Source organism: Oncorhynchus tshawytscha, linkage group LG07, assembly GCF_018296145.1.
Source record: "Oncorhynchus tshawytscha isolate Ot180627B linkage group LG07, Otsh_v2.0, whole genome shotgun sequence".
Classification (NCBI taxonomy): Eukaryota; Metazoa; Chordata; class Actinopteri; order Salmoniformes; family Salmonidae; genus Oncorhynchus; species Oncorhynchus tshawytscha.
The window spans coordinates 32,419,354-32,431,902 of NC_056435.1; the positions used below are offsets into that span (position 1 = coordinate 32,419,354).

General features: G+C 44.2%; 1 protein-coding gene across 3 annotated transcripts in view; it reads right to left on the reverse strand.

The window, feature by feature from the left end:
• LOC112254386 (protein NDRG3) overlaps positions 1–12,549 on the reverse strand; it is a 57,438-nt gene that overhangs the window by 22,307 nt on the left and 22,582 nt on the right. For all 3 annotated transcript variants that reach the window (XM_024426915.2, XM_024426914.2, XM_042324303.1), the window contains exons 2-3: positions 5,697–5,768; positions 4,195–4,227 (exon numbers count right to left, since the gene is read on the reverse strand). In XM_024426915.2, coding sequence (XP_024282683.1) covers positions 4,195–4,227; positions 5,697–5,753 — 90 coding nt within the window. In that variant the 5' untranslated portion in view covers positions 5,754–5,768. The remainder of the gene's footprint in view (positions 1–4,194; positions 4,228–5,696; positions 5,769–12,549) is intronic.

A 12,549-nucleotide genomic window follows, 5' to 3' on the forward strand; every position in this document is an offset into this window, starting at 1 on the left:
GCAAGACTGCAGGAGGCTGAGAGAGACAGTGTTAGTTAACCCTTTACAGCCTGAGAGGCAGCATCCAAACAGTTGAAAAGCCAACCATCATCTGTATGTATGTATGTATGTACGTACAGTGGGGAGAACAAGTATTTGATACACTGCCGATTTTGCAGGTTTTCCTACTTACAAAGTATGTAGAGGTCTGTAATTTTTATCATAGGTACACTTCAACTGTGAGAGACGGAATCTAAATCAAAAATCCAGAAAATCACATTGTATGATTTTTAAGTTATTAATTAGCATTTTATTGCATGACAAGTATTTGATACATCAGAAAAGCAGAACTTAATATTTGGTACAGAAACCTTTGTTTGCAATTACAGGGATCATACGTTTCCTGTAGTTCTTGACCAGGTTTGTGCACACTGCAGCAGGGATTTTGGCCCACTCCTCCATACAGACCTTCTCCAGATCCTTCAGGTTTCGGGGCTGTCGCTGGGCAATACGGACTTTCAGCTCCCTCCAAAGATTTTCTAATGGGTTCAGGTCTGGAGACTGGCTAGGCCACTCCAGGACCTTGAGATGCTTCTTACGGAGCCACTCCTTTGTTTTCCTGGCTGTGTGTTTCGGGTTGTTGTCATACTGGAAGACCCCGCCACGACCCATCTTCAATGCTCTTACTGAGGGAAGGAGGTTGTTGGCCAAGATCTCACGATACATAGCCCCATCCATCCTCCCCTCAATACGGTGCAGTCGTCCTGTCCCCTTTGCAGAAAAGAATCCCCAAAGAATGATGTTTCCACCTCCATGCTTCACGGTTGGGATGGTGTTCTTGGGGTTGTACTCATCCTTCTTCTTCCTCCAAACACGGCGAGTGGAGTTTTGACCAAAAAGCTCTATTTTTGTCTCATCAGACCACATGACCTTCTCCCATTCCTCCTCTGGATCATCCAGATGGTCATTGGCAAACTTCAGACGGGCCTGGACATGCGCTGGCTTGAGCAGGGGGACATTGCGTGCGCTGCAGGATTTTAATCCATGACGGCGTAGTGTGTTACTAATGGTTTTCTTTGAGACTGTGGTCCCAGCTCTCTTCAGGTCATTGACCAGGTCCTGCCGTGTAGTTCTGGGCTGATCCCTCACCTTAATCATGATCATTGATGCCCCACAGGGTGAGATCTTGCATGGAGCCCCAGACTGAGGGTGATTGACCGTCATCTTGAACTTCTTCCATTTTCTAAAAATTGCGCCAACAGTTGTTGCCTTCTCACCATGCTGCTTGCCTATTGTCCTGTAGCCCATCCCAGCCTTGTGCAGGTCTACAATTTTATCCCTGATGTCCTTACACAGCTCTCTGGTCTTGGCCATTGTGGAGAGGTTGGAGTCTGTTTGATTGAGTGTGTGGACAGGTGTCTTTCATACAGGTAACGAGTTCAAACAGGTGCAGTTAATACAGGTAATGAGTGGAGAACAGGAGGGCTTCTTAAAGAAAAACTAACAGGTCTGTGAGAGCCTGAATTCTTACTGGTTGGTAGGTGATCAAATACTTATGTCATGCAATAAAATGCAAATGAATTACTTAAAAATCATACAATGTGATTTTCTGGATTTTTGTTTTAGATTCCGTCTCTCACAGTTGAAGTGTACCTATGATAAAAAAAATTACAGACCTCTACATGCTTTGTAAGATGGAAAACCTGCAAAATCGGCAGTGTATCAAATACTTGATCTCCCCACTGTATGTATGTATGTATGTATGTATGTATGTATGTATGTATGTATGTATGTATGTATGTATGTATGTATGTATGTATGTATGTATGTATGTATGTATGTATGTATGTATGTTAATAATAACTAAGGCTGGAAATTACCAGGGACCTCTTGGTATGATATCATCATGATACTTAGGTGCCGATACGATATGTATTGCAATGACATGAATTCTTTATGTATCGCAATTCGACACTATGATTTTACTGCAATTCAATATTCCAAACATTGACCAGATGTCTGATCAGTCATGGACATTAAAGTGCTGAAAACAAATTGTCTCCCTATTTAAAAAGAAGATGGAGCACAAGCTAGGAAGGAAAAATACTGGCGTTTTGGTGAAAATACAGCCAACTAACGCAGGTCAATACAAGACATTGTTTAAAAAAATAATATCCCGATATGTAACTGTATCGATCCCCTCCATCACTAATAATTATCCTGTCTGGCAGTTCTATTTGGGTGTTTGAAATGTGTTTAGACATCACACAATGACAGAAACCACTCCTCCTCTTCTTCTTCTTCCCACTCAATGTTACATGGCAGTGAAGCAGTGATTCGCTGTGTAATGGAGAACGAAAGGCATTCATTGGCTGTTGTCGTGATCCTCAGGGCCTCAGGCTGGTGTGGTTTAACGAGTCACGACTCAGTATTATTCCATAAAAGGTTTGTCCACAGAACAGGGCCTTACAACAACTTAACACACCAGAATCTGGAAGTTCAAAGCATCAAAATAAAACCTTAATCATGGAATAAAACGTCACTTGTTCAATTGTACCATTAATAGAGAACCATACCAGAGCAACTGACAGATACAACTCCAGAACCAAAATGGCTCCCGTAACCACAACCACCCCATGATGAACCCCATCTCATGATGAACCCTAAGTCTATCACAGTTTAACCAGAATGGTATAGATGGTATAGATGGGTTAGCTGACAACGTCATGAAAACGATGTGCATGCTTCCATGGTGCAGAAGTCAGCGTGTTGTTATTCTGGATGACCAAATAGCGAGCAAGAATGACAAGAAACTGCCATGTGGGGGAACAGTAAGTGGCTAGTTTCAGTTTGTTTCATCTTGTTCTTGAAACCATGTCTTATTTTGAGGTGTTTTGACAAACATCTGCTATAGCGAGCTAACCAACAACTGTAACAATGTATTTGAGAGACAACAAGTGCTCACTGTGCAAATGGATTTATATTTTCAATAAACATTGGAGACAAAATATAGTTCACATGTTGTCAACAAAGCCAACCCCGTCTGTTTTTCCCCATAGTTGCACATGCATCGGTTTTGTTGCTAAACAACCAAGCCGTCAATAGTACGAAGCAAGCTAGATCTACTCAGGCTTTTATAAAGCTAGCCAGCTTCAGTTAACTTCACATTCCACCTCAGGCAATATCCACATTACAAAAGGTAGATATTGATCATGCACCCGCCCCTTACTTGAGCCTGCTCGAGCTAGGCTTGTAACTGCATGTTCATATCGCCCGTGGCTTGTCCAAGGGGATCGAGGCACAATCTTTGCGAGAGGAAGGGAATCTGATTTAATTGGTCCTCAACTCCCGGACTAAAGATACATGGAGTTAGCCTGCTCCAGAGCAGGTTAATTCTGAAGGATACATTGCCATAGAAATGTACCTGGCTAAAAGGTGAGCCACTTTTGTGGTACGGGTTAACCCGAGATGAACTAAGAGTTGACCAAAGTAACCTCACTAATTCCTCAAACGTGATTCGTAGTACACCCCACTGAGCCTTGCATGGCTGGAGGCCCACTCTGAACGCCAGGCTGTCCCGTGCTCTCCATGGCTCGGCCTCAACTCCCCCATCAGCAGAATCACACACCGCACAGGAGCTGGGGAGCGACGGCATAGCTATGAGCTTAAGTCCAGTGGGAGGGTGACCCAAAGGTCACTACTAATGCTGCTGTTTGTCGTTTGCTGCGTACACATCAACAAATAAACAAGCTGAGCCAGTCTCACAAGCAACATGTTTTCCACCACTTGGCTTGTGAAATTAGCATCAGTAGATAGATGCTGCCCTTAGCCAGTGATACAGGGTCAGATGTTTCCCCCCCCCTCTCATGGTGATTGTTAGGATTGGAGGTAGGGGAATCTGATCCAAGATCTGTGTTTAAACATATACTACCACAAACTCTGCATCACCATTCCACCTGCAGACTTTTCATTGTGAGAAAGGAACTCCAGTTAAATCCATGCTACTGCAAACTAAATGCAGTAGCAGGAGAATCAGAATGAGGCTATGTCCCCAAACCACCACTTGTTATCTGAGCAGAACACTTTCCCTCTGTTTGGCTCAATTAACAGGAATTGAGAGGAGAGCCCTTTCAAAGCTCTCCTGGCCTGAATCACATCACTGAAATAGATCAGTACAAAACAGCATCCGTTTCTTATAGAACTGGAGAAACTCACCTGGCAGTCAAAGTCCTGGAAGTTACGGGAATTCTGAGAGAAAAGAGGAAAGAAAGGTATGTTAATGAGGTGTTGGATGTTAGAAAACATATTTAACTAGGCAAATTGGTTAAGAACAAATTCTTATTTACAATGACGCCCTACCCTGGCCAAACCCTAACCATTCTGAGCCAATTGTGCACCACCCTATGGGACTCCCAATTGTGATTCAGCCTGGAATTGAACCAGGGTCTGTAGTGACGCCTGTAGCACTGAGATGCAGTGCCTTAGACCGCTGCTCCACTCGGGAGCCCTACAGTATTTTAGAAAACACGACTATGGGAGTTTCAGTATACATGCACTGGCTGATTGACAGACGGAATATGCTATCCCATCTATCTCCCTCACCTATAATCTCATTACCGTCTGTATGTCCTCACGTCTATCCTGCAGGCTCCTGTGAGTGTCTGCTTGGTTCTTAATGAGGTGGCCTGGCCACTAGATGGAGTGAGTGGTCAGCCATAAACCCATTCATTCAGATGAGCTCATGATTCTGCCTTACTTCCTTCAACCGGTCCACAGCCGAGATACTGTATATATTGACACGGTGGTCTTGTCTCTACCCTAACAATGGGAGTTGTTGTCCCAAAGGAGGGAAGGCAGGCGGTCTGCTTAACGTGGACAGATAATGACAGGAGTGAACTCTCGCACTTCTCCTCTTCCTCTCTTTCCACTGCCAGCCCACTTCACCAGCACCACTGTCAGGTGATAAATGGCCTGTTCAGCCCATGATGCATGGCGCAGCACCCTCTGCCTCAACCTATACATCAACTTATTTCCTGTGAAGCAGAGAGTCTACAGGGCTCTACGCTGACCTTTGTTTCACAAGGAGCACGTATGCGCCTGAGTTTAAAAAACGTAGATGTACACAAAGAAATTTAGGAGCACAATGCAAAATATTTGGGGTAATAAAGCTAGAATCTGTCATTTTTCTAGGCGTACTGGTGCTCCTAAATTCAAATTCCAGGTCGCACTGGAACTGTCTGGAACAGAATATCCCCCTCTGGGTTTAATAGCGGTCAATTTACACAGATGGGCTGACTTCCTTCTCCAAGGCAGGCTCGGAGCTCATGCCCTCCCTGATGCTGCAGTGTAGACTGAGGTCCTAGAGGAACCGTGGGAAGAAAGCTTTGATCTACTGGAGGTTTTTTCCCTCTCACCTGAATCCTTCAAGCTCACAAAAAAAGAGCAGTTTATGCTAGCGTCCCTTTTTTTCTCTCTCTCTCTCGCCTAACTCCATCTCTTGCTTTTTGTTGTTCTATTGACTCTTCCCTCACTACAGTGAAGCTGAGATGATAAATAATTCACTTTGATGAACAGCGCTCTGGAGTGGGGAGCGAGGCACTGTTCACGCTGGAGACAAATACAGAATAAGTCTCTGTGTGTCATGTATAGGCAACATTCTGCACATCTGTCTGTGTATGTATAAATCTTCCATGCAAGTGGTCATCTCATCCTCTCACCTTATTGGTCAGCAGGGGCTTGATCTCAGTCAACTGCACGTCCTGTAGCTCATCCATCCTTCTGTCTTGTCACTACGCCACAGAGAGAGAGAGAGGAGACAGAGAGAGACAGACAGGAAGACAAAGAAATACACCTCTCTGTGAGCTGCACATGGCATACATAGCACATCTTCAGAAATTAGAGCTGCACAATTATAGCACATGCAAATAATAGTCTTTGTATGATGGTATGTGTCAATGCAAACACAAAGAAGATCTGAGAGACCCCTGCTGCATCGATAAGATGTTCAGATTCATGTCAGCTTCTCGCTATTAGTTAACATGGGAGCAGTTAGTAACGACACATCAGGCTGATTGATCTGTTTTATGTGGGATGAGAGAAGCAGGCAGCCGTGTGTCGTGCCCTGTCATTCCTCCCCTGGGACTCTCCTGAACAGACCTGAGCTGTGTCGCCGTGACACACGTGATGAGGATGATGATGATGATGATGGAGCTGAGGGGTTCAAGAGAATTCTGACTGTCTGTGTAAAAGGTGATTCTATCTATCTATCTATCTATCTATCTATCTATCTATCTATCTATCTATCTATCTATCTATCTATCTATCTATCTATCTATCTATCTATCCTTTCATAGTTTATACCCAGGGACCAGGCAGGCAGGAAGAAAGGCAAGCAGGGATACCACACAAGTCCCTTCTCATTTGTTTTCCCCTTGAGGCCTCAGTTTGTCCTGGCAAACAATTACACCGAGAGAGACGACGCCCGGGCAGCACGCAATCACCCCCATCAGCCCCAGCCCCTTTTACCCCATCGCCGCCTGCTCAAGGTGAGGACCTTAATGGTGTTCTGTTACCTGGCTCTCTGAGAGACAAGATCATGTTACGGATAACAGGAGATATCATCTCGAGGCCTTCTCTTAGGTCAATGCTTCTAACAACAGAATAAAATAAAACTGAGCCCATATTGTAACTAACTCTCACCTATATTTTTTGTATCCTCATATTAAAAAAGCTCAATTAACAGAAAAATTGCTCTAAAAATGTACAGTACAAATACAGTGAAGGCTGGTCTTCAAAAGAAAAGGCCATGGGTATTGGATTGACAACAGCCAATAGGAGTTCCAGTACTACAATCACTTCCTGTGTCCGGGCCCGCCTCGGACAACCTTGAGCTGAGGTAGCATTTAACCTTCAGGGTGGGTTGGTGATTTGCTTGGACTGCCTGGAACTCAGCCAACCAGAACAGCTCCACTCCACAGATTACGTCATCCCAGTTTGAGTCAGCAGGAACCATTAGGCTGTTCTTAGACCTGCTATAATGCATGACAAGTGTAAAGAGCCTCCGTCTGATGAGTGAAATATAATATACATAACATAATATATCCCTGTGGCAAGACTTCACTGTCTTCCTGAAACAGACTGGACGTTCCATCACATAAAAGTAAGCAAAACGGTAGTTTATGCCTGCACATCAAGCGTCGACAGTACTTAACAGGGTGAAAATATGCCCAGCAATCCTAGTTGACAAATCCGGCTCAAAGGAACTAAATAATATTTTGACAAGAAGCTAGAAAAAAGAAAAACAAATATTTGCATGCTTGAGCGGATTGGCTGGATAAATCCAACACTTCCTCTGGCTGACACAGAAAGTGGGCCGGTAGCAAAGGCCAACTGTAATCATAGCCTTCTAAATCAGCTAACGCAGCCCCCAGGGGGCAGGGTCAGGCTTATACCCAAAGGACAGACAAACAGCTTAATTTCACACCTCAACTCCTTTGACCCGTACTGGGTTACCTGACAAACAAACCTCAATTGCTCTTGACTACTTTTAACCATTTCCACTGAATATTTGATAAAAAACACATTTTACAGGAAGAACTGTGCCGATACAAAGTTTGGTAACAGAATAACAGGGATATTTTACTGTAATGTATTTTGTACTGTATTTTACAGTTAATGTATTTTTTTTACTGTTTAAATTGTTCGAAGTAGTCATTGTGCAGAGAGTTGTATGGTTTGTTAAACTTTTGTTTGGCATACATTTGGCATAATTCAGTTATCGTGGAATTGCCCTCTCTCATTTGGGGGGGGGGGTAAGTCCCTAAGAGCTATCCCACAATAGGAAGTGGTATTGTATTTTATTGTACTGTATATTGTCTTTGGCCTGACCCTGTCCCACGTTAACTATAAGAACACCAGGTCACGTCTAGACACCTCAGTCTCCAACAGATTCACATTCTACTATACGCAGTGTGCTGCGGTTGCCATAGAGACAAAGCCGGCGATGTTTATTCTAAGCTAGGAGCCCCTTGGGACAAATGAGAGCCAAAGAGACAAGGGGAAGAGATAGACTGTAATGGGAGGAACAGATCGGGGCAGTGTAGGTCTGGAGAGAGACACTAAATCATCTAACTCCTTCCCTGTGGTCACATTCATCCACAGTGCCATGTAACACACTTCAGATACAGTCATTCAGAGATTATTCAGGCAATGAGAGTTAAGAGGAGATAGCCTAGAGGACAGATGGATAGATAAAGCATCTGTTTGCTCTCTGTGGACACATATTTGACTGAGACATTTTCACATTTGGTTAAATGCCTCTGACATCAGACGATTCTAAGAACATGTCAAGTGCATGGATAAATATGGAGGAAGGGGAAGGGGAAATGGCAGAAACAGCTAAAACAGTACAATGAGGTGCATAACTGTCTGGAAAGCCTGACTGATGTCTGGAAAGCATAACTGTCTGGAAAGCCTGACAATATGATGGATATTCTGAATACAGTATGGCTATCAACTCTCTCGTGGATGAAAAGGTTAAGGAGATGCAGGGACACACACACAGACACAGTAGCTGTTCTCGTGGTCAATTTTAGCTCTCAGCACGCTGCTCCCAGTGCCTTCTCCTATCAATGTTAAAAATCCCACCACACTGCAACAGAGACTTGGGACCGAGCGCTAGGAAAAACATCACTGGAGATCATGTCTGAGAAAAACCACAGCCACAAAACTGAAGAAAGCTCAGGTCTTCACCCCAGCTACCAGGCAATATACTACTAAAGTCCTGGCAATATACTACTTCATAGGAATTTACGAGTTAAAATAGTCCTATTTTAAAATGTCTGACTGTGTATTCCTCTGTTCCCCATCTTCCATCCTGTGTGACTGAAACTCCACTGGTCTAAAGGAGAATCCACCATTGATGCCCTGCCCTCTGACCTGGACAGAGGTGTTATTAGCTTTAGCCTAGTGAGAGACACACACGCCAGTGCGAAACAAAAGGGAGTCCTGTAGCCGCCTTGTCAGCAGCCGGTGCTGAATGATCGATGGAGAGGACGCATTCACACTCCTCCCCCTCTCCATCTATCTATCTCCATCTCACCTTGAAGAGCAGCGCAGTCTGGGAGAGGCTCCAATGATGGATCACATTTTTCTGAGAACCTAGTCATGATGCTGACTCTGAGGTAGCCTTCCTTAAAATGGCATCATGGTGACCCTGAATTATTCCCCTACATGTTGCCATGGTGATCTTATTTCTACCTACCTAGACATCGCCATGGAAACCCTAGGCCTAGGGTAAGCTACCTAGATACCACCATGGTGACCCTAATTTGACCTACCGTATTGTCACAATGGTGACCCTGAGTTAACTAACCTGCCTGTATGTTACCATGGTGACCCTGATTTGACCTACCTTAAGGTCCCCTATGACTGAAGGATCTACTGCGAGAGCAGGGCCCTGGCAACAAGCTGAAATAGAGGGACTGTCTGTTTTCTGGCTGTCTCGTTTCATTTTGGGTCAAATAACTTTAATGACCGTCCCAATTAAAGAACAGAGAATCCTATGTGTGTGGGGAAGGTGTTTTGGATTGGTAGTCAGGCATAAAAAAACCCTGAGGAAAACAAGCCAAGCCAAATTCCTGGGGTGTGCACGCTGCCCTCCCAGCCAACAATTGTTACCAGATCCCATGCCTGCTTTCTTTTATGTGACTCAATGGTCCTGTCATGGCCACCTTCTGAAAAGTACAACTAACTGACCTGTGTTCAAACCAGGAAGATTTCACGAAAACATCTTCCCTGGCTGCTCCACATCGGTGCCCTCCTCCACAATGTTTAGAGCACTTAGTCTGTGTATAACTTAAAGTTGGTGCATTCATGTTAAGGTGGCTAGGTGAGACAACCACGCATATTTTATATTTATATCTTAGCAGACACTCTTATGCGGAGCGATTTACAGGAGCAATAATGGTTCAATTCCTTGCTCTTGGGCACATCGACAGATTTTTGCATAGTCAGCTCGGGGATTCGAACCAGGAACCTTTTGGTTACTGGACCAACCTCTTAGACACTAGGCTACCACCCAGCTCACAGTCATCCTTACAACCTTTCCTCAATAAAGCCAAGTTAGTGCTAGTGACAAAAGACACAGGCGAGTGTTAGTGCAAGAAAGGCATAATCCACCCCAGAGTATAATTGTGTGAAATGAAGAGATTTTCCCTCTAATTCTCTGACCAAAAGTTGCAGCCTGGGTTAGAGTGTTAGGAATAATCTGAAACCGAGCCCACACAATGCCAAGCACTTCTCTGGATCTTTGAAGGATTAACAGCCAAATACACAATACATTGTTAATTTATAATGACTTCGATGTCTTAAACCTGTCACTTTCATATTGGAAAACACAACCACACAGACACTCTCAGAGATTTAATTTCCTGACCCTCCTACAAGCAATAACTCAAAACACAGTCACCGGTGTGTGTGTGTGTGTGTCAGAGCAGGTCAAGGCTCAGTTCATTATCAGAGCCCTCACTGGCACACAGCAGTCACTGCGCTTATCTGTCTGCCAAAAGGGGAGCCTCATCCCCCTCTCTAAAGTCACTAAGGACGGGGCAACCCTGTCGTATTCAAACAAAACACAGGTGCACACACACGCGCTCTGTCAAGTCTCTCTCATTCGGAACATCCGCTGCAAGACATCTCTCATTATTCTTAGAGGGCTTTTAAAGAATTGCATTATTCCTTGCGGGGGTACCTTATCTGCTAATGTACTTATGAGATTAAAAAAGGCATTTCCCATATTGATTTAAGACCTCATATCAGTTGGCATCATCAGCAGGTTTCCAATACCCCCCCAACATGCATGCGCACAAATCTTTACGTCACAAATTCTAAGGGATGCTAGTTTTACTACACTAAAAAACCTGTCCAGCAGTCTACTTTGGCGTCACTGTCGAGCCCACTTTCTTTCCACTGCAAATAGCAAACTGGAAAACTCAATTTAAACATTAAATCAAAGGAAGTGTATGTCTAAACCATAAATACTGCATCATGACATGCAGATCCTGAGTGTCTTTGAGAGCCGATTGTATGAGGGCAATTCCACGATAACAGAATCATGCTGAGACTCACTTTAAAATCCATTTCAAAACCAACAAACCATACAACTCTATCCACAATGACCACTGTGAACAATTGACTCAGTAATGAATAAATAAAAAACATAAAATCTCCCTTTTACTCTGTTACCAAACAGAAGCACAGCTCTTCCTGTAAATGTGTTTTCATAAGATATTCAGTGGAGATTGTTAAAAGGAGTCATTATGCATAGAGTTCTATGAAATCTATGGTTTTTGTTTGGTATACATATTAAAGTGAAAAAGTCTGAGCGTAATTCCATTACCATGGAATTGCCCATGAGTAAGTCTTTCCATGTTCTCAGTGTGTAGCCTACATCCTCAGCCTCTCCCGACTCAGGAACGTCTATTTTGGTGTTCATGTATAAGTCATGTGGTGGACTGAGCACTACACTGCATGCATATCACTTATAGGGTGATGTGATTTGATTCTGCAGTGTCTAATGCTCTCTCTGAGGCCTGAAATGCAATGATACCCCTGTTACATCAAGGGGGGTTGATTATAGAGCATGAAGATGGCACAGAACCTCTGACTCAACACTAACGGTGGAAAATGCTCTACTTGTATGTATTGTGTTCATGACGTTATACCCACAGATTGAAATAGAACAAAAAAGACTCTGCCAGGTAAACAATCTGGAGGTGTATCTGACGTTCCAAAGGATTATTAAATGGATTAAAAATCAGGGAACGGAGACGCTGCCCTTCCATTCTGACAATGGCAACTGGCTTGCATTATCATTATCGGTAAATCAATACGACCCAACACAGCCCTCACAAAACGCACAGGGGCAACTTAAAAATGATATACTACTGAGCGGAATGACAACAGATGAATGACTCCCAATAAATCTGCTACAATCTATAACATTGTCCAGGACACTACCAGTGCTGCTACTCCTGCTATATATAAGGCTGAATGGGCCGGCTGACGTGTCTGTTCGAAGTGCTGCTAATAGAATCTCGACTGTCTGTGTTTGAACGCCCCACTCCACCCTGTTCGCAGGCTACCCCGCCAAGGAGCCGGATAGGGACGGTCTGTGGGGGATTCCTAGCACTGCTTACTTGTTCAGACAGGAGTGGAGAGGCAGGACAGAGGGAGGAGGGAGAGCCAGAGGTAAAGAAAAGGGTAGAGAGAGAGTGAGAGAGAGAGCATGAGAATGCAGATGAGGCGGGGTTCATGTGAGAGTTAAGCCACGGTGAACCTTACTCCAGATAACAGGTTTACAGGACCCAGGTCTGGTGTAGTGTAGACAGACACCCAGGTCCGGTGTAGTGTAGACAGACACCCAGGTCCGGTGTAGTGTAGACAGACACCCAGGTCTGGTGTAGTGTAGACAGACACCCAGGTCTGGTGTAGTGTAGTGTAGACACCCAGGTCTTGTGTAGTGTAGACAGACACCCAGGTCTTGTGTAGTGTAGACAGACACCCCCAGGT